The sequence below is a fragment of the Podarcis filfolensis genome (assembly GCF_964270895.1).
Source record: "Podarcis filfolensis genome assembly, chromosome: 5".
Classification (NCBI taxonomy): domain Eukaryota; kingdom Metazoa; phylum Chordata; class Lepidosauria; order Squamata; family Lacertidae; genus Podarcis; species Podarcis filfolensis.
In genome coordinates this window covers 27,372,218-27,395,355 of record NC_139608.1, presented here as the reverse complement: position 1 = coordinate 27,395,355, position 23,138 = coordinate 27,372,218, and the positions used below count along the sequence as shown (strand labels likewise).

At 37.7% G+C, this 23,138-nt stretch overlaps 1 protein-coding gene across 6 annotated transcripts in view; it reads right to left on the bottom strand.

The window, feature by feature from the left end:
* The window catches only part of TFDP2 (transcription factor Dp-2), a 37,634-nt gene that overhangs the window by 9,943 nt on the left and 4,553 nt on the right, over positions 1-23,138 (bottom strand). For 4 of the 6 annotated variants that reach the window (XM_083613891.1, XM_083613894.1, XM_083613892.1 and 1 more), the window contains 9 exons: positions 22,304-22,464; positions 17,983-18,195; positions 16,185-16,288; positions 9,125-9,246; positions 5,264-5,311; positions 3,884-4,046; positions 2,146-2,289; positions 1,484-1,552; positions 772-923 (listed from right to left, as the gene is read on the bottom strand). In XM_083613891.1, the coding sequence (XP_083470017.1) occupies positions 772-923; positions 1,484-1,552; positions 2,146-2,289; positions 3,884-4,046; positions 5,264-5,311; positions 9,125-9,246; positions 16,185-16,187 (701 nt within the window). In that variant the 5' untranslated portion in view covers positions 16,188-16,288; positions 17,983-18,195; positions 22,304-22,464. The remainder of the gene's footprint in view (positions 1-771; positions 924-1,483; positions 1,553-2,145; positions 2,290-3,883; positions 4,047-5,263; positions 5,312-9,124; positions 9,247-16,184; positions 16,289-17,982; positions 18,196-22,303; positions 22,465-23,138) is intronic. The other 2 variants (XM_083613895.1, XM_083613896.1) reach the window with 2 other exon arrangements.

Sequence of the window (23,138 nt, the reverse complement as noted above, 5' to 3'; positions counted from 1 at the left end):
CTCAGCAGGGTACAAATTATTATATTTCCCCAATTAAAAACACTTTTTCCATGTGAGGCAATAGGAGTCCATAAACTTTTCCCCCTCATTAAACAGATTCAAAGTTGAGGGGAAATCTTGCTTAAGCCAAAATCTTTTCTTGTACTAAACCAAGTGGATTTTAAAGGTCATCTACAGACTCCTCACTCAAATTCAGTGCCCCCCTTCCTGCCCACCAAATGCATTTTAAGTTTATTTCATCCCTACTTAGGTCCTTTAGCCGTATAAAATTGGTAAAAATAACTTATAGGACAGCTTATAATTGCTATTAGAGAAGCTGTTCCAGAAACAAGAAATTTTGTTGTTAGCCAGCTTTATTATGAAAGTTTTTATAACACAAATGTGAATATAAAACCAGGCGTCAACAATTCTGCTTACCACAGTAAGTGTGGTGGTGCCTTCTGGCCAGAATGACCAACAGCCAAAAACAAAGTGAAAGGGGAAAATGTACTATTTTTTAAAAATTAAAAATCTTTATTTCAAAAATAATCACAAATACCAATATACTGATAACAACATCTTAGCAGATCAAATCCTATTCAATATCAAAAGCGTTTCAACACAGAGGTCTTCCTCATCAGGCGGACCGAACGTAAAAAACTCAACATGAATTGGGAGAGAAATGGGTAAAATCTGATGGCAAATTGATTTTTTTTTTATGTAGAAAAAACGTTTCTTAGGCTTACTACAAAGCACTCAACACTACAGCATGTACTTTCATATCACACTCACTTGTCAGGAGAGATGCTGCAATCTATGACGGTACTTTTGCTTGTGTTTATTACTAGAAAAGGCAGTTGTATTGTAGAATTTAAAGCTGGAGCACCCTGAGTCTGTTGTTCGTTTTGTTGATTTCTTTGTACCAAATTTTTGAAAGCAATTTGCTGTAGAAGGAGATGAAAATTATCAAATTTCAAAACACATAACAAAACCTGTCCTAGATTATTGTGTCAGAAAATGAGAATTGTTTTAGTATTAGATGAAGCATTGAGAAGCTTAAATTTTAGTATTACTGCAGATTTTGATAAACAAATGTAGGTTGAATCAGAAAATGTCACTGATTTTCTGTGATGCTAGACAGGGAATGACTTCTGTGTTCATACTGGTTTGTCACAGATTCCTTTGAACATTTATTTGCTGTATTAGGAGACAGGCTGCTTTTCAAAAGGCAAACTTATTTTAGTTTACAGCTGAAGGAAACATTGAAGTATGCACTCTGCTAGTTTAAGAATGCTTATTTATATGTATATGTATATTTTAAAACCACACCACTTAACACTAGTAAACAACATGCAGTGCATTCAACAAAGTTTTACTCAGAGTAGACTGACTGAATTTAATGAACATGACTAAGTTAGGTCCATTAATTTCAACAAGCCTACTGTGAGTTAGCTGAACATCCCCCCAATGGATTTAAGTGATATCATACATTTGAAAAATATACCTGAAGTATAAGTTCTTGCAGCTGAGCTCTCTTCTCTTTTATACGTTCTATACGCCGTTGTTTCTCTATCTTAAATATGAATATGAAAAGAAAGATACAAAACAGTAGATAAATACACAGAAGTGTCTTTTCCTCTGGGCCAAGGTGAAACTGCTTCATGACTGTTTTAGGGAACCTGAATCGCAGCATATAGGACATATATTGTAAAATCGTCAGATGCACTTCAGATGCCATCAGAACCTTTCATCTTGCATCATCAAGTAGGGAAGTCAGCAAAGTTTAAGTTAAAAATGAGACAATACTTTAACATGGGGCAGCTAACCAGAACACTGCAATTCTGATTTGGACTTAGGTATAAAAACTATTATATTTTGAAGTTACCGTTTATTGTTTAGTTCCCTTTTAAAGCTGCCCTAAAACAAATATTCCAGGACAGTTTACAGTCTATTTCTTAAGACTAAGATTTTATTATACATTTATAAAAACAGTATGTAAAGATTAATAAACTTCTACATTTTTTGGTTGGTGTGGGGCCCACACAGATAGCACTCACACTCATAATTTATATAGAACCACTCTATTTAAAGTAGAATTCATGTGTCTCCATTTTATACACAGAAAATACAATGTTAGCCAATATAAATTTTCCACCCCTCACTCACCTCAAGGTTTTGACATTCTTGAGCAGAGTTTGTAGGAAGACCTATCCATTTGATTTCTTTTTTCTCCTTTGAAATAATGTTCATCGCCATCAATACATTGAGGGCATCATAAACTCTCCGTCTAATATTCTTCTGATCATAAACCTGTTTAAAATGCACTACTGTTAAATATATCATCAGCTCACTACAGGTATGAAAAACAGTATTAAATCATTTTAAAATGCATATAAAGGTTTCACTGCAGGCAGGACATTAATGTGAACACTATAACTAATATTTACGGACCAAGATTGTAGAAAACCAAGACATACACAATATCAAACCAGTGGTGGTTCTCCTTCCCAATCACATACATATCTCATATTCTTCCACAGGAATGTGGAAAAGGCATATATAAATTAATGTGAACATTGTCTCTAAGTATTTACATGCTCAGAAGTAACTGCATAATTGACAAAGTATACAAAATTTGTATATTTCTCCCTACAACTAGGTAGGAAAAATATCATGCAAAAAGTTGCCTTGATGATATCCAAAGCTTGAACAGGGGCCAAGAGAGGTCCAATTTATTACCTAATTAGCCGTGAGAACAACATTTGCAAGTTTGATTACAGAATCATTAGAGTACTGAATCTTTGAAAATGCCACATGTTATAAGCATGTATTTTTTTATTAAAAACATATGGCAACATTTGAACAGATTGAAAGGGCAATAAAACATATGTTTTAATCTATAGATTGCTAGACTAAACCATGAAAAATTGAGAAAGCTAACACATGTCAACTGATGCTGAATATTAAAGCAGTTTAAATACGTCCAAGCTCTGTGACTGCTGCATTCTTCCCCTTTCTATATCTGCCTCCTGCTCATACTTTCCTAATTTGGGCTCAGAGTAAGCACTGCTGGCAGCAGAAGATTCCAAAGGGTGGCTACATCTCCTGCCACCTCACTGCCACCTGCATCATCACTCCCCGTACAATCATGTCTCCTCCGGCTCACAGGTGTTGCAGAGCTGCAGCCACTCTGCTGCTTGAACCTGGCAGGACAATCATGGATGGCGAGGGGAGCGCTCCTCTACTCGCCCCTTGGACCATGAGATTTCACAATCGCAATTTCCTAATGTTAAGATTTCACAACAGCAGCCTGCAAAAATGTTTTATAGTGCTGAAAAGTGATCTACCCATTTCAGTCCTTCATTGAAGGTGATGCCTGCATCTTAGCAAAAACATCACTCTTATAGCAAACTGAGGCAGCTGAGTGCCTATAAGTTTAAAGCTAAAATAGGACTGCTCCAAAATAAGGGAATGGTTCCCATCTACTTCGAAGAGTAGCAAGATCTGCAAAAGTATACAAGTTTGTAAATTCATGGGGCAGGTGTAGGAGAGAGAGAGCAGGGATTTAAAAGCTGAAAATGGGCTAACAAGCACATGTGAGGTCCCAGGGCTTACAGAATGTTGACAGCAATTGAGTCAGAGAGAGACAGACAGACAGCACTAAAGGAAACTGAAGCCGGACAGACTGTACAAGTTTATTATGTCAATCTATGACTGAAAATAGCTGAGGCATAGATTGGTAAGTGTTTCAGCAAAAGTGGGGTAGGGAAGAAAATTGAGGGTGGGGTGGAAAGAGCATTGGTCTCAAGCCCTTAATAGTTTACACATAATATTTTAATTTGATTTTAGAGGAACATGTGGGTTGAAAAATATTAGATGTGTATGAATGTTACTTTCTACTTACTGAATCTGTAGCTAAGTGGCCATTAGAGTTTGTAAAATCCGATACCAGCTCATCTGCAACTTCATTATAAGATGTTGTTCCTTTATGCTGGACCTTTTCACATACTTTCATTGAAAAATGTCTCAAACCCTTTCCATTTTTATCTCCTTTTCTGCTTCTTTTACTGTGATGAAGAAAAATTCAAATCTTAAGTTTGACAACAAAGACCAATCACAGATTTTTCATGCTGAGCACTATCTGTTTGCTGGAAGGTTCAGTATCATTTGGGAGAATATGATAAATAATTTATAATGCTAGAATCAGCCATGCAATTTTAATTTTATTCTCTTTCTTGCAAGATACTGCTTTGTGCTTACGTTATGAATGTGTTCTTTGCAAAGATTAAACAGTACATTAAACCATCTAGCTAGTTTACTAGAATTTTGGAAGTGCAGAAGAACCTACTCCGAAATGTAATCATTTTCAAACCAAAAAACCAGCAGCAAATCAAATAATTTGCTCCAATGCATTTCAAGCTCATAATGTTTTTCTTCTGGGGAAATGATTCTATGTTTTTGGGAAATTCTACAATGGTATACTTGCTTACAACTCACATATAATAGAATCAAATGGTGTATTTGCCATTTTTTACTTGCGGTGGCAAAGAAAACATTGTGGGGTCAGATCAAAAGTACATATAGTTCAGTACTTTGCTCCCGTTAGTAACTAGCTAGACTGTGAAGCCCACAGGCAGAGCATGAGGTCAGTAGCCTACCACTACTGTCTAGCCCCCATCCCCACCCCAGCAGCCAGTATTCAGTGCAATACTGCCCCTGCATATGAAGTTTCCATATAGTCACATAGGCTCAGGCAGAGGTTTGGTAGACTTGCTGGTAGAGATGGTGGGAACTGAACCTGGGACCTTTTGACATGAAAAGCATATGCTCTACTATGACTCTAACATATTTTTTTTACCGTCACTAACTTCACTTTCACTTTCTATATACAAGTAGTAAAATTCAGTTGCTATAAAATCTTACAAGTGTAGCCCTGTAGTGATTGATAAAGCGCTGAAGTAAGTTTTCCAGAATCGTGCCTGCAGAAAAGCACATGGCGATTTAACTAGATTTTTCTCACCAGAAGTCAATGATAGATCTTATCACCTCTACAAAACTGCATTTCCAAATATTTTGCAAGTTATATAAACAACCGGACAGTTATTAGTTTGAGCCAGACAATCTGTTAGAATAGGTGTGCAAGTACAACAAAGGACAATATTATTTGTTCTATTACAGTAAACTGAACTATTTCAGGGAGATGGAAAGACACCAACAATTAAAAATGAAATCTTGCTAACAAGTTCAAAAGTCAGCATATTCAGGATGCAGCAGTGATACAAACCTTTCCGAAAAATCTGATTCCATAAAGTCTCGAGTTCGTTTTCTATCCCTGTAAACATTAAAAAACAGCACATATCAAAATATGGATTTTAGGCTGTACTAATGTTTCATAGCACAAGTTATACCTATTCTAAATATTTTAAGTACTTGCTTTATTCATTTTTAAAGCTAGTCAAATATATTGAGCATAATTTGTAATAATTGTAATTGCCCCTAGGGGAATGCAACTTGACTAAACCTAAATCCAATTAAAACTTAAATAAATTGGAATTTATTTGTACATTGATTGTTTCAAATTATTCAGTGTACACCACTAAGCGATTCCTTGGTTAAACAGTTATTTTTATAGATGAATTTATAGAAATAAAACCAATGGGTGAGATTCAGTTGTAAGAGTTTTGCTGGGACGAGAAATGTTGTTTCTGTTCAACTTCATTCCCTGATCACCTTCCTGAGCTCTAGCTGGGGAACCTGAAACCTTGCTGGGGAATGGGGGCTGATCAGCAGGCCTTCCTGGACATACTAAATGAGCATCTCATTAGAAAAATGGGCAATAACTTCTCCCTAGGGAAGAAGGCCAATGGAAGAGAAATTTTGATAGTCCCAAGAGTTCCTAAGAAAGGAACCCTGGTAGAAGAACTGGATGATAAAACAGCTGGAGAATTATTTCTGCTCCCTTTTGTGGTGCTGGTGCCTGGAGTAGCTCTAGAACAGCTATTGCCCTTTTCTGACTTTTGCAGAACTCTTGTAGGGACCTGGGCAGGAACAAACTGGCCACATCAGTTCTCAAACTGGTCATAACACTCTCTGCCCTAGTTCTCTCTTAAAGCCAATTTTTAAGAGGATATGTGATTTCATTCACATTGTTATATGCTCATACAGTGGTACCTCGGGTTACATACGCTTCAGGTTACAGACTCCGCTAACCCAGAAATAGTACTTCGGGTTAAGAACTTTGCTTCAGGATGAGAATAGAAATCGCGCGGTGGCAGCAGTGAGGGGGGCCCCATTAGCTAAAGTGGTGCTTCAGGTTAAGAACAGTTTGAGGTTAAGAACGGACCTCCGGAACAAATTAAGTACGTAACCAGAGGTACCACTGTATAAACGTTTCTGTTTCTTATTGTGTTTGTTGCATTCCGATTATATGTAGTAGTTCCTCAATTTAAAAAAAATAATGAGATGAAACAACCAGGTCCTCAGTCCATGCAATGAACTGTGAAAGTGGTTGATCCTCAAACAAAACTCAAGAAAAGCCTGAGCGGTGAAGATTGCACCATTTTCCTCTGCTGGTTGCCTGCTCAAGACCTGGGCAGACTGCACCACATTAGCAGCTGTTTCTCCTGCTGCTTTTCCTGTTTTCATCTTTGCAGTGCCTATATAGCTAAGGTGGGTCTTGGCAGTGCTTCTCCTCCCAACATGCTTTCCTTGTCCTGCCCCTAGAGCAAGGGAGTTATTCAAACAAGCAGACACATGCACTCTGCTTGCTTATCCTCCACAACCAGCCCAAAGGAAGAAGTTCATATACAGAGCAGCAGTAGCAGGAGACTGGCTCCAACTATCAGAAACCATCCCACATCTTTGACTGGAAGGCGCTGTGGGTAAATGGGCGTTAGGTAGTTAGGTAGCCTGTTCTGGATGGGGTTGCACTGCCTCTAGTTTGCTACCAAGCCAGGTTAAAGCACCTGTCATTAATGTATGGAGCTTTAAGCAACTTGGGAACCATTTACCTGAGAGAACGTTTCCTCTTATATATAGACCTATCCGATTACTAAGACCTTTAGAAGAGGCCCTGCTAGCTGTGCCATAAGCTAGAGAACTCAACTGTGTGGCAACAAAGAAATGGGCCTTCTCATGATTACTATTTTACTATGTTTAGAGAAGTTTTTAATGTTTGATGTTTTATCGTGTTTTAAATATTCTGTTGGGAGCTGCCCAGAGATGGACAGGGTAAAAATATATTATTATTATTTCACAGAAACATTTGGATACAATCACTATAAGGAGGAAGGAAAGGGCACACTGGGGGAGGTGGTGTTTGTCTGTGGAAGAGGACATACAATTTGATAAGCTAGAAATCACAGAAGAGGAAGGCTTCTCTACCGAATCATTGTGGGTGAAGATAGTATAGATGCAAATATTGTTGAAGCAATTGGGAACAGTGATCCTATTCAATATATATATGTAAATGGACAATTGCTAAGAAAATCCAACATGGCCACATTTGATAATGAGGGGATTGGTAAAAAGAAAAAGAAAAATATATATTGCATACCACTCTGTGATCCTCGGATGAAAGGTGGTATAGAAAATTTGTTGTTAACATAATTATCAAGTTGAAAAAGAAAGTCAAGAGGGTCGGATTTCTCCAAAATCCCTGTGAGTTGTTTAAAACCACAAAATTTGATATCACAGATCAAGAAAAGGTATGACCAGGGCTAATAGGGTGCCTGTGCCATTAACGAGCAGCATAAAAGAAGCCATTAGAGACAAGAAAACTTAACTTTAGAAAATGGGTCTTGTTGAAATGTGGAAATGAACAGGAACACAAATTTTGGCAAAATAAATACAAGCAAACAATAAGGAATGCCGAAAGATAATTAAGGAGCACATTGCTAAAAAAATGAAGACCACCAATCAAGAAATATTTAAATACATTAGTATCAGGAGACCAGCTAGGAAGGCAGTTGGATCTTTGGATGACAATAGAGTTAAAGGTGTTTGGAAGTAGGATAAGGAGGTTGTGGAGAGAATAAATGAATGACATGCATCTATCTTCACAGTGGAAGATATAGGGCAGATCCCTGTGCCGAAATTAACTTTCACAGTGTGAGGAACTGCAGCAAATAGTGGAGACAAAAGACAAAGTTTGAGGTATTATTGACAAAATTTTTAAAAATGACAGGTTGCCAGGTCTTGATGGCTGCCACCCAAGAGTTCTTAAAGAACTCAAATGTGAAATCACTGATCTGCTAACAAAAAGCCAGAGAAAAGAATTGTCAAATACAAAATTACCAAGCATAGTGGAACCAGTAGGGCTTCTATAAGGGTAAGTCCTGTCTCTCTAACCTGTAATTTTTTTTAAGAGTGTCAACAGGCATATGATAGAGGTGATCCAGCTGACATGTATTTGGACTTTTAAAAAGCTTTTGATCTTGGATAACTTAGACAAACAAAAGCAGATGGTGTTACAGCAACCATATCTCTAGTTACCAAAAATTAAGACTATCTCTAGCACCATATAGATCTTACAAGCTTCTAGAAAGAGTGAAAATAGATAAAGCAACTCAGCAAAATTCACCATAAACCAATCCCAGCTGCTAAATTCAAAGTGTTCAACCCTTCCAATTTCTTTATATATATTATCAGCATGAAACCAAAATCTTTGCCATTCTAATGAACACTGAATATTTAAAATGTTTTAAATAGCACAGCTTCAAAACGGCTCAGAATAGCTGCATAGTAAGGCCCAAAGTACCTCTTAACTTCTTGATGCAGAGCAAAACTCTATGAAACAGCAGCCCATTTTGATGCTCACCAATGGAACTTACACTGGCAAACTAGATTTTAATAGAATAGCCTTTTCTTAGCCCTACTTTCAGATTGGCATACTTCTCTAATATGTAAGTGTGATGCTATACATCCAACAGAAATTTAAGGAAGGAGTAAGGACTTGTTTTAATTGCGCAAATAGTCTCCATTATTTCTATCATCCCATATATAAATTATGTAACTTAATGAACCTTGACCAAAGTCAAGCGGCTACATGTTTGCATACAAAAGTCAAAAGGTGCATTAAGTAGAATTCCTAACTTATGAAGAAAACATGGAACTCAGAATGAACATGCAAGAACAGATTATTTACCCTGGAACCCAGCCAGTGGCTTCAGTTATATGCATCTGTGTGACCATGGCTGATGCTGTGGTGTAGGGACACCCAATGAGAACACTTCCCGAATTGGTCAGTCTTTGTGGTGTGCTTATAATCTATGGAAATTAGAGAAAGAACAAATTAAACTCTGCAAAGTAAACCTGAACACAGAAACAGTAAAATACATCTTATATGGAGTTTAAACCGAATACAGTGGTACCTCAGGTTACAGGCGCTTCAGGTTACAGACTCTGCTAACCCAGAAATAGTACCTCGGGTTAAGAACTTTGCTTCAGGATGAGAACAGAAATTGTGCTCTGGCGCCACAGCGGCAGCAGGCGGCCCATTAGCTAAAGTGGCACCTCAGGTTAAGAACAGTTTCAGGTTAAGAACGGACCTCCAGAACGAATTATATTCTTAACCTGAGGTACCCACTGTATCAGTATCTATCCTCAAAAATACACAATGAAAGTGTGGAAGTGTACAATTTTCAGAATTGGGACTGTGCTAAGGGATTAATGATGTTGGGATAAACTCCTAATATTTAGAATCAGAGTTGGAAAAATCATGCTGCAGGAATAAAGCCTCTCCAAGGCAATCTATTCCACTGTCAAACAGAACATACCAGCAAGAAGTTACTCCTAATTTTTAGCTTAAATCCTTTTGATACATTTGATTTGGGTACTGCCCTCTGTAAAACAAATTACAATATCATGCATGTGTGAGTCATTCAAATATTTGAAGATGGTCATTGTATCGCCTTTCAGTGTTTCCTCACAGGACACGGTCTCCAACTCTTTCACTTTTGTCACTCTCGTCTGGACATGTTCCAGTTTGTCATTATCCTTCCTAAACTGACATTTCAAGAATATAGAGTGGTACCATTACTTCCAATGACCTGGATGCTATATGTCTGTTGATGCAACCTAGAATTGCATTAGTCCTGTTAGCTGCTGCACTGCACTGCTGACATTTCATAGTTTAAACAGGAAGTCTACATTTTCCATGCATCTCTATTCCATATCAAATGGTCTATAAACACAGCATGACTTTTCAGTGTTGGCTACACCCTTAAGAAACTTTTGCAACAAGGTCAGCATGATGTCAGCCAGATGCTGTCCTATTGAGAGGCCACCTTCTCTTTGTTGAACTGCCAATCAAAACACACACAAATCCCTGATAGTAGAAGATGCTCTGTCCTATTGACTTGGGCAACTGAATTCTTCTTAGCCATAATATGGGTTGTAACAATATCTTTCTACTTCCCAAGAGTAAATGTTACAATAAATGTTGCCAAGATTATAATAAAAATATTAAGAATGCAGTTCTTATTCACTTTACAGTGAATTAAAAATATATTTTAAAAATTTGTTAGTAGAAGAGTGCTTTACTTGAGTAGAAGGAATAATTTAGCAAGATCGAATGTGGAGGTGGTGGAGCAGAATCCTACCATCAGGCCCTAACCCCAACACATGTTCAATTCAAAATCTGTACAGAGTTCAGGTCCTCCACACCTGGCCTGAAATAGCTAAGCAGGGTTAGGTAAGACAGGAAAGATAACAATTCACTTCCTTGCAATTTTTCTTAACGATGAAAACACAAAATTGTGTAATAACCTGATTTTTCTTTGTGAGCCTGTTCAAACAATGGTTGCCTCCTGGAGGCAAAGTATTGTCTAAACAAGCCAAATTTGAGAATGTAGAGTTCTTTCACATGAGTGTCATTCACAGCATTTATGGGGGGGAAATATGTATACTGATGGTTTAAGATAAGGAGATTAGATCATTCTGTATGGCAACATATTTTCAACTGAGAAAAACAAAGAATATAAAACCTCAAACGTAACAGAATTAGGTATGCATATAAACTAAACTACAAGTAACCATATGAAGCATATTTAGGGGACTGGCAGCATAAAAGTTTTTGTGGGGCCAGAGTTCAGCAGCAATCTTGAAAGATGAAAAATAAACAATATTCAGCGATATGCCATTAGGTCTCATCTGAGTATCATCCACTTAGTTATTAACCTTGACATAGGCCTGTACAAACTGGAATTCTAGGATCTAAAAGCTCTTCAGTTTGAGACAGTCAAGGCTTAACAAATTCACTAATGCACAAAACAGTATGAAACTTAGATGGTGCCCATCTTAACTTCCATGCCATGAAAGTAGTAGATATATTCTGGTCTAATGTTGTAATCATAATTCAAAGCAAATTTTTTAAGCAGCAAAACTCAAGCCTTCAAAGATTACACTTAAGTATTGTTAGTTTGGCAGATCCTCCATGCCAAATGTCATTCTAATAGGGAGTACGTCCATTTGATTTTAAGATGGCTAAACTTTTCAAGCTGAAACACAACATGCTTCAACTATGAAGCCACTTCTGCAGCTCTACAATACCATGCAGAGTTGCAAATGTACACACCCTGGTCTTACAGACACACATCTATGAATAGTTCAGAAATGAACATATTAACACACCCTTACACTGGTATACTATACAGCTGTTGTCACAAATCATGCCCCTTTAAACCATGGCTCAGAAGTGCTAATAATATTTTAACAAAAAATTATAGTGTTCATGCCTGCAAACAGCACACAAAGCTTTCCCATTTCAAGACAAAAATTATTGATTGAAATATTAAATATTTGGTATCACAGTACTAACTATACCATCACTACAGTCTGTGTCAAGCAATAGACTACAGACTAAGAATGCTACATTTTGTATTTTATTTGAATACAAGAATAGTGGTTAGTTTCTAGTTGCGGTATCTTTTAATTCTACTCTACTGCCATCTACTGTAAAAAATTTTAAAATGCAGACTATAGGGGTCATTGCTTGAAAGGGCTCACCCAAAAACCAGAACAAAAGTAGACAAAGCCATTTTGAACATTTTGAGCCAGGGAATGCCAGCTTACTATAAAACCAGTGCAGATGTAACACCCCAATCTTCTAACTGTGCTCAGAAGATTGGGAGCATGCCACTTACAAGCTCTCTTTCTCCCATGCTGGGCTATGATAATTTTAAATGAAAATAAGAGAGAAACTGGCACATGAGGAGAAGTATACAAGTCCTCTGTAACTCAATGAAACATACTATTGGTGCCCAAAAAGGGTAGAAACACCCCTTACATTTTGCTGCAGGCCTCAAAAATGACTGCACTAGGGAGAAGAGGAGGACTCCACAACTACTGGTGAGGGACTGAGATAAAAGAGAGGCAGAGGAGTCACAAAGCTGTACACATTATGTTGCAGGTCTCTCCCCTATCCCTGCACTAGTTTCCTCGAACAGAACAGTCATCAATAAAGCAGCAGCTTTTTCGTACTAATAGGATTCCCCAGATGCAAAATATATACCAAAACAGTCCAACAAGGACATCTTGAGTTTTTATGCTTACAAAATGGGGAGAGGGTAACAGAAGCAGAGGATGGAAGTCCGAGTCTTAGACTAATTCCAAGTTAGGAAAGTAGATAGAAACTAACCTACAGTCCTACATTGACGCACCAGATAGGGCAGACCTAGATAGTGGGTGGGGGGGAGTATCTCATCAACAAAAAATGTAGTCTTGGCTTTCAGTTTCCCAGGCAAATAAAAAAGAGTTGTGAAGATGGAAATCCAGCAGTGGTGTTGGGTAAAAGTAAAGGTAAAGGTACCCCTGCCCGTACGGGCCAGTCGTGTCCGACTCTAGGGTTGTGTGCCCATCTCACTTAAGAGGCCGGGGGCCAGCGCTGTCCGGAGACACTTCCGGGTCACGTGGTCAGCATGACAAAGCTGCTCTGGCGAACTGGCACCAGCGCAGTGCACGGAAACGCCGTTTACCTTCCCGCTATAAAGCGGTACCTATTTATCTACTTGCACTTAAGGGTGCTTTCCAACTGCTAGGTGGGCAGGAGCTGGGACTGAAAGATGGGAGCTCACCCCACCGCGGGGATTCGAACCACCGACCATGCGATCATGAAGCCCTAGGCGCTGAGGTTTTACCCACAGCGCCAGTGGGTGTTGGGGCTATCCATTAAATGGTACTGAGTGTCTCATGTTGTGTTAGTGGTAGATAGATCAGTTAATGTGGCAGCCCAGCATGTGACATCTGTGAAAAGGCAAATTCAATGTTACAGATCACTAGGAAAATGACTGAAAATAAGTCTATCAATGTCATATGATTTCATATTAATCTATGCCGTCAAACTACTTGAAATACTGTGTACAGTTCTGGGTGGCATGCCTCAAAAAGAATATTGTAGAACTAGAAATGGGCAACTAAGATGATCAAGGGCTGAAGCTAGACCCCTATCAAGAACTGCTATAAATAATGTCTGGGCCTTTTTAGTTAAAAAAATGGCATATAGGAGTGCCATTTTTGACATATGGGGGGTGACGTATTAGAAATGTGTAAGATTATGCGTGGTGTGCAGAAAGTGGATGGGGAAGTTTTTCTCCTTATCACATAAGACTAGAACACAGGGTCTTCCAATGAAGCTGACTAATGCAAGGTGCTTCAGAAGCCCAGCATATCTGGAGGGATGAGACCCTCTCCCTCCTCTCCAGAAATAGCAGTCTTTTGATACTGTACCAGAGTTCATAGTTCAATGCCAATAAATTTTCAGTTGAATATGTATTATTCAAAGTCAAAATAGCTGCAGCTACCTTCAAAGTTTCCTGTTATCGTGTAACATTTTAGGTTTTAAAACTTGCATTCAAGGTCACTAGTATAAAATTATATGATGAAGAAAGCAAGATGTATCTTTCAGCAGAACTAGAAACTTTGAATATGTAACATGAAAGAGTTATTTCCCCTCTGCTGCCCAGTAAGGGAACAACAATTAACAAACCAAACTTATTCAGTTCTGACATGGCCTCATGATTATTGGCTTGAGGTGGTGGTCTTTTACAATAGTGGTATTAGTGTTACAGAACACACACCTTGCTAAACACCAAGACACCCCATCTGTATTGGCATCCTGTATATTTTGAAATTGCACCTGTTTACAGCAGCATTTCCTTGCTATTTTGACCCAGGCCTTCTGTTTTAATGGGATTATTTTATTATGTATTTTAATTATGGATGTTTTTATTTTAATGCTGTGTGATTACATGTAAACAACTTAGAAGCCTATTTTGGCATTGATCTGTATATAAATTAAAAATAATTTCAACTTTCCTGCAATTTACTACACAGGAATGCTTTTATTTGTTTTGGCAACCTACCGTATTTGTCGCCCTATAGGGCGCACCGGCCCATAAGGTGCACCTAGTTTTTTTGGGGGGGGAATAAAGGGGAAAAAATTATTTCCCCCCCCCCAGGCGCGGGGCTGGGGCGGGGGAAGCCCGAGCTTCCCCCGAACCCAGCCCCCAGAACAGGCTGCTGTTCGGGAAGTCGCGCCGGGCTCCCAAGGCTTGTGGAGAGCTGCCTGAAGCCTGGGGTGAGCTCCGCTGCGCTCCCCAGGTTTCAGGCTGCAGGCTGCTGTCCGCAAGCCTTGGGAGCCCGGCGGGAACTCCCGCGGGCTCCCAAGGCTTGCGGATAGCTTCCTGAAGCCTGGAGAGCGAGAGGAGTCGGTGCGCACCGATCCTTTTCGCTCTCCAGGCTTCAGCGCAAGCCTGCATTTGCCCCATAGGACGCACACACATTTCCCCTTCATTTTTGGAGGGGAAAAAGTGCGTCCTATAGGGCAAAAAATATGGTAAATATCACTGTAAACTCAGGGCTAAGGTGACAAGTATTAAAAAAGCAGGATATAATTATTTTCTGCACCATATTGCACATTCAGGAGCTATAAACTCCAAATTAGCTGCCAGTTGCAGCTGGACAACTCTTGCAGTTCACTACAAAGACAGGATCTGGGTTAAGTGAAGTTCTTAACCAAATCCATCAAACTGTTTTGAGCCTCAGTCAGAGAAGCACACACCTGAACAGCCAACCATAGTACATATTAACTTATATCTTTTCTCCATGTCACACCACAACCGTTGTAAAAGCTAGCAACTTGCACTTTTATAGTCTTTAGTTGCTAAAAATGTCTGGTCTAAAAAATTGCCAATTCCATCTGCTAGGATGATTCACTGATTGAGGGAGTTGATGTGCATTCTTGGATAACAAAAGGAAATCTTGATTTGATGCCCAATCAGATCTTTAAGACTTATGGACAGCATGCATGATCACCACATTTTTTCTTTAAAATAAATGCTTAAGCATAGTAGCATATTTAGCCATTAACGTGATTTAGGTTAAATGACAAAGGACTATGAACTTAGGAGTATGACAATCAAACTGCAGAAAAGTAGCCTGTAAGTTGCCCAACAATATCAGAGTGGAAGTGACAGCATAAGATGCATTTAGCTTATTATTGCATAATAAACTTCAAATATTAGCAAGTTCTACCACGCAATGCAGTTTTATAGAGACAGGTGCTAAAAATTCTGCTAGTGACATGCTGGTTCTACTACCAAAAGATAAAATAATCTAGTAATAGACTGGAAATTGCAGGGGAGACATGGATCAATATTTTGTGCTATACAGAAAGAAGTGTTCAGTAGAATAAAAAAAGTCATGTGTATTATTTCTTTGCTCTTGTTTCTACAAGTGGAACTAAACCAATTAACTTTATTTGTTAAAAGCCAGATTTTTGCCAAGAATCAAGCATACAATGGACATTTGTTTACACTAAGCAAGGAAACTATTGCAAGGGAGTAGCAGGAAATATTGTGTAACTGTTTCTCAGTTTAACCACTAAGTGTGACTGCACAACAAGCTCAGTATCATTCCAGAACATCAGCAGAACTGCATTTATTAATAGCAGTCATACCAGTGCTTTCAAAATAGTGTTTCAACATGGCATGCCTAGAAATCAATGTTTCATTAAGCACCAATTATGATGTTCTATATTCAGAATCCTAAACTTTTACTAGCAACTAATGCTTACAACTAGTTGTTGTTGTTTTCTTAAATAAACCAAACATTATTCATAAGAAAGAGTACTGGTACGCTGTCAGTTGGAAAGGAAATCTGGCATGAGTTTCTACAGTGGAATGCTGTGAAAGAAAAACAGTACTTACCATTTGGGGTCCAACATTCACATTTATTGGTGCAAATGTTTTTGGCAAACTCTTAGATGGTGAGTTGATGCTATACACTGGTAGTGCAATTATGGAAATATTTTCTAAAAAAGGAAAACCATCAGTATTATTTCTACAGAGAAAACAGTATGGCTATGGAAACAATTTTGCCATGTAAGCATGCCAGTAACAATGCTGTTAAGGAAACAGACACATTGCAAAAAATGAGAAAGGCATTGTATATTTTTAATTTAAATCCCAGTTTTCCCTCAAGGAGTACAGAAAGTAAGTTTACTCTCACAACTCTGTGAGGCAGGTGAGGAAGATATAGGGACTTGCCCTGGACCACCTAGTGAGCTTTGCAGCTGAGCAGAGGGGCAATTGTTTTCACACATTCAAACTCAACGTTAGCTATTGATTCATAACACTGGTTCAAAAAAACCCAAAGACAATGAGCACTTCTCATGGAACTCAGTGGCTCTAGAAATGTTAAGTAGCATGTTACTAACATGACTACCATTTTCTAAGCAATGAACAAAGACTAAAAGTTTAAACAACCCTTGTCTGCAGGCTCACAATCTAATTGAAATGAATCGTGAGGGGAGAGGAAAACAAACATAAGAAAAGGGCTCTTTCTGGCAGTGATAGGTGGTGCTTATATTCTTCATTTGTTGCAGACCACCTGAGGCAGGAGTATACTCATGCATTCATAATTATTGGGAGATTCCACTCATGCCAGCTCCATCTGTTCTGGCAGACCTTTGGTTCAGTCCCTATTGTTTGAGAAGACAAGGGCAAGGAGATTCACATTATCTGAACACAATTTCTTTTCCTCCCATTCAAGACATAAAGGCATAGAGGAACAGGCACAACTTTAGGAAACCTCTGCATTTGAAAACTTAAAGATTCTTATTATTTTCGAAGATCTCGCACAGAACAATAATCACTGCATTTCATATCTTACCCATTCAAAGCAAATACCCTAATGAAAAGTAAAGGTAGACTTCCCTTTCAAAGGAGAGCATTACGGGTGCCCAGTACCAAAGTTTTACCTATAATCAGGGCACAGTTACTTTCACACTTATGGGAGCAAAACAATGTTGTTTCAGCAAGAGGCAAGCTTATACAAGGAGTTACCCTGCAACATAAACAATTTCAGTACAAACCATACCTTCCCCAAAACCCAACTTATCTTGGCACAATCACCAATTATCTGATCAGGGCTGTGTATGTGCAATTTCAACAAGTAGACTGAAGAAATGAAGCACACCAATGCCCATCTGAACTTATGATTTGTCATCCAATTAGGAGTCAATGTATACTGTATATATATTTCCTAGTTGGATTGGGAGGGGATAAGTGATTTAAAAATATGAGCTATTTGGCTAACATACTGTGAAATTATTCCTCTGATAAAAATAAAAAAATCTCAGGAAGTCATAATGAAATGCAAAGAGCAATTTGGTGAGACGTTCTAATTTTAATTCTATTGATTGCTGACCAGAATATATTTCTCCTGACCTTATTTTAACAGACCCTTCTTAGTTCCAGTATGGGGAAAAGGCAGGATATAAATATAATAACAATAATAGATCTCACTTGAAGTTTTACAGCAATTCTGCTCTGATTGCAATAGAATATTCAATGTTCTTTAGTCTTAGCAAAACATAACTAATGTATCATACTTGGAACTCTGCAAACCAGTCTGTTGACTAAGCGTGTGTAGCGTACATATCATATTAAACAGTATCTCTCTTGAAGACAGTTGCAGCAGTAGTTAAAAATTGGATCTGTTTACCTTTCACAGGCTTTCTATGCTTGTCCTTGCTACTTCACTATTTAGAAAGGGTATGTAATCCATTGTAGGAGACAGTTCTTTAGTTGTTGATTCTCTGTTCGCTATTCTGATATGAGGTCAATTCTTTATTTAGGTTACCAGTCTTTTGCCATGAAATTACCAGAAGGTCATAAATTCAATGTAACATGATCCCAGTATGTCAAGCAGAAGCACCTGGTTTAAGAGAAGTTTTATTAGTGAACACAAATGTCTTCAATAAATACTGAAAGCCATGTTTTCTATAGAATGTTAAACCAACACCACACATGGTATTATTATGAATAGATTTTCCATTTTACCCTAACGAAGGACACACACTCGCCGGCCACTTTGCCTTTGAATCTAAGATTTATTTAATCAGTTGGTACAGGCCTCACTACAAACCTTCTGTAACAGGATTTGTAAGAGGAAAGTAATTGTATGCAGACATTATTCTGATATAAAATCTCACCCAAAATTTAGATCTAACAATTCCTTAGTATCTAGATGTTCCTTGTGAGCTATTTAAAGGAAGCGTTACTCCCTAGCCAGGCAGCAGTTAACCTGTAACATCAGACCATAGGGAAACAGAAAGTCATGGAAGCACTATCACCTCCCAGAGCTATCTCCAGAAATCCTCATGAAGTATAGACAAGAAGCAGGCATGAAAAACAACAAGCACTGAAAGAATGAATAAAAGCAAAAAGTCAAAAAACTAAAGGGAGAAAAATCAATCTTGTGTCTTAAAGCCTACGTCAGAACTCCTGAAAGTGTACCAAAAGAGAGAGAAATGAGCATGGGATGAATAGTTTGATGAAGGATGCAGAAGGGGAGGGGGGAGGAATCTGATTAAATGCAACTGTTTAAGGCATGCATACAGACCAGAGTAACTCAAAGGAATCACCCACTATATCTTTAAAAAGATGAGAGCCTAATATTTTTTTCAGTTTTCAGCTGTCTGAGAAACTAGTTCACAGAGCAAGAACACAAAAAGCATAATTTAATATATATATTTAAATTCTATTATGTTAGTAAATAATAATGACCTGCAGGGTAAACAAAAACACTTCATCAGAAATAATTTGTGTGTAAAAATAATAATAAAGACACATAGCACAATTACAATCTATGCCTAGAGGTTGTAGCATCAGAATGGAGGAGAGAATGCAGGGCTACCTGATCTGTCTGTATGAGAATTGGGGTGACCATACCCAGGACTTGTGCCCGGGGAGACAGGCAGCAGCTGTGCTGCGTAGCTGATCCTTTCACCTCTCATGCACCTTGTGAATTTTATAATATAAGTTGTTTTGTTAACAGTGTTTTATAGAAGGTGGCTGTTTTACTGATGATTTGTTAATTTTATTTTTATTTAATATGATTTATGTTGTAATTGTGTTCTACTATGTTGTTATTTATTGTATGTAAGACGCTTTGTGACTCATGTGAGTGGAAAGTGGCAATTAAATAGAATGAATGAATGAATGATGAGGCTCTCCACCTCTTCCCTTCCTAGAGTAAGGCTGGGAGGGAGGAGGACCTTGCTGCTGCTCAAGTAGCAGCAAAAGCAAAAGAGGAGAAAAGCTGACACAGCTAAACTGGGGCATGCCACCATCACCATGAAGGAGAGATGAAGTGGCAGAGGCAGAAGGAGAGGAAGGCAATGGTGATAACATACTATGTGATATGCCCTGAGCACCGTACCTCCTAGGAACAGCCCTGGAAGGATAGAATACTTTCTAGCAACAGAAGTTACAGCATACCAAAATTAAAATAAGAAACTATTCAAGTTTAAGGGCTCTTGACTACTGGCACAAACCTCTGATAAATTATCTTATTCACACACTCTACCGTACCTCATTTAACTGTTCCTCTATTATTTTCTTAAAGACAACCACCACCTCAGTTACTACCTTTCATAGGAATGTCCACCATTACTGATTTTACTCAAGTCCCTAAAATTAGACAGTCAAAATTTTATTTGAGAAACAACACAATTCATCTGTGTTTTAAGTTTTGAAGTCCAGATACAAAACTTTAAAAGGAGTATTAATCTGTTATAAATTATGTGATTTATAAATTATCTGATATTTTGATTAGAAATGCAGATCAAAAATATATCTTGAAAGTCAATGCATTTCTAATGAACAAAAGCAGTAATCCTAAACTTTAGTGATTTTAACAATATTAATTTTAAGTCAATAAATTAAGATTTATGCACCAACTACACAGCAGCCTCTAAGTGACTTATAGCAAACAATAGGTAGATATATTTTGAAATATAAAGAATTCAGTTATAAAAACCACTGCAAACCCCCTTTCCTTTATAAACAATTGGAATAAAGGAAAAGCCCCCAGGGCAAATGTCTAACACTTTAACAGAGGAAGAAGTCTGCCTTAACTGCTAATCATAGTGGACAGTGAACATGACTCAATTGGCAGAACATGAGCATGTGACCTTCTGTAACAAGAAAGGTGGGAAGTTCTCTTGATATTTGGACTCCTTACACAGATCTAATTAAACATCTGAACACAGCCAGCCAGCCATCCCTCCCTCCCTCTTACTTGTTTGCACAGACCACATATTGATATATTATGGTTTAATTTGTACTGTATTTCAATTAAAAAAAACTATTAATAAAGAAAGGAAAGTCACAATTCACATAATAAATAACAAAATAACCAGGTGGGAGAATATGTTAACGCTGAAAACACTAAAAGCCATTACTACTGTTAGAACAATAAAAATGGAGGGGGAGTTAAAGTATTCAACTGGTGGTAAAAAGATTGCAGTGTGTATGCCAGGTGAGCCCATATGTGGGGCCCGGGGGGGATGCCGCTAAAAAGGCCTTCTCTATACTGCTTTTGGTGCCTGCCACAAATTGTTTTGTTATAACAAGTCTACCAAGGCATCTGATTTAAGTAAGTTTTAAAATGACTAAATTTGGGGTGAAGTCAACATAGCGCATTTCTGTTACCTGCTGCAACAATCTTCCTTCTCCTCCCACCACACACTATTCTGGGAGATATTCCAGCCCTCCAGAGTGTATTTGGGAGAAGAATACAGGAGAGGTAGTCTCACTGTGCTAGCTGAAGCCTCTGAACTGGCTTCCACTAACATTAATAGGGTAGTTGAATTCAGTCCTATATTTCATTTTTTAATTTTTATATGTAACTTGCTTTTAATGTTTATTTTTAATTGGTATTTTAATGATTATTTCAGATTGCCTAATGCAAGCTGCTTAGAGGTCCTTTGCTCTAGCAAGTGATATATAGTTTTTGTTAAATAAACACACTTTTAAAAAGCTAATTGTTTTGTAAGCAGTCTTATTTGTTTTTATAATCATAAATACTAAAGTTGTTGATATGGCTTTTGCTGCTCTAATGAAGTTAATACTTTTAAAATACTTAAAGACTACTTCTCAATGTTTGACTCAATTCTTTTTAAACTGATCAAATGTCCAAACTAATTTATCAAACTGAAATTGATACAAAATTACAATTAACTGCAAAGTTGTTTTAATTCAAAATGTTTTAATCATTCAATCATGCTTAAATTTAAGAAGGCCTAGTTGCATATGCAAGCTTTGTATAAGAAAAGGCATGCTCTTCTAAACAGAATGCATTGAAGATTTACTCAAATTTTACATGTATCAAGGATTATTTTCAGTGACTGGCACACTAAACCCATCTCCTATTAATGCTCATTTCTTGTCAATAACGTAAAACAGCACAATATCAGTTCCAGTCTAATAGTGCCACCCACACAGTCTTGGAATAAAGTATAAGGCAACTGGTGTGTTCATGAGCTAACAATATTCAACCTAGGTCACAGTGCTAATATTTTCAAAGCACAAATTAGCCAAGTCCACCAAACCAGTTAAAATTAAGATACTCAACACATCCGCTAAATTGCTTCTTCCAAACCTCCTTTTAAACACACACTGTGTGCTGGCAGTGTTTTTACTATGCTCACTTTCCCCTCAATGAAAAGTTGTCAAATGTTTTATTCAATTTAAAATAAAAAAAATTAAGGCATAACTATTTTGAGAGGTTTTTACATAGTGCCATACCCAGCACTTTTTATTTACGATAACTGATTTTGCCCACATTATTAAGATGCAGATGACATATTCCAATTCTGAATCTCTAAGTGACAAACTATAGTAACTTCACCCCTCCCCCAGCATACAGCTTTTTTCCTGTGTAAACTTTCAGGAATGATTTATTGAGCACATTATGTTCAACTCTTAAAACTGCTACTGAAGGTAAAAAGTATCCAATGCATTAGGTAAAAAATACTTACCCAGGAAGACAGAAACCAAAACAATATATTCCCTGGACTAAGGAAGCATGCCTTTTACTGCAGTACCAAGTCTCCAGTCTTTGTTACTAGTCAGAGGAAACTTGAGATGGTGCCAGACATGAGCAGTCAAATGCAGAAGCACTCCATTTACAAGTGGATATCTAGAATAGCAAAAGGATGCTCTGATAAGATGGTCTCCTGTATAATATATATTAATTTCCCCAATAAACTTTCCAACTGCACAAAGTTTTTTAATAACTTTCCTTTAAACACTATACTTTGGCTAAAATTCAAAGTAGTGACGCTAGCATGTGAGAAAGAACTGCATGTGCAGCAAGAGCCTACTTTGTTATGACTACTACAGCAACTCTCACTTTCAAAGAGGCAAGCCGTTTCTAAGTTGCACATGATGGTGCAGAAATATCAAGATGGTGCTCTCCTCTCTCATTCTCAATTAAACAAAAAAAAAACACTATTTGAATTCTTACTGTATGCCAGCAGTATAAATATTGTGTTCCATTTACTCAGATAAAAGAACATTTAATTTATAAAGAAAAGAACGCAGGAAAGATACCTTAAGCCACCTTGAACAAAGTTACTTGAAAGGAAGAATACAACAGGAAACTGCTGAATTACAACTCATCAAGAGCTTCACTGTTATCACTAATTGGACTAAATTGAGACAATGAATTCTGACCACATTGCATGCATTAATTGGCTTTCCAATGCCAGGATATGTTATGAGCAACTCTTTTATAAATGACCACTGTTAATCACTGACTCTGTACTTCTTACATTCCATCTACCTCTGACTTCACTGTTTAGATTTTTTAAT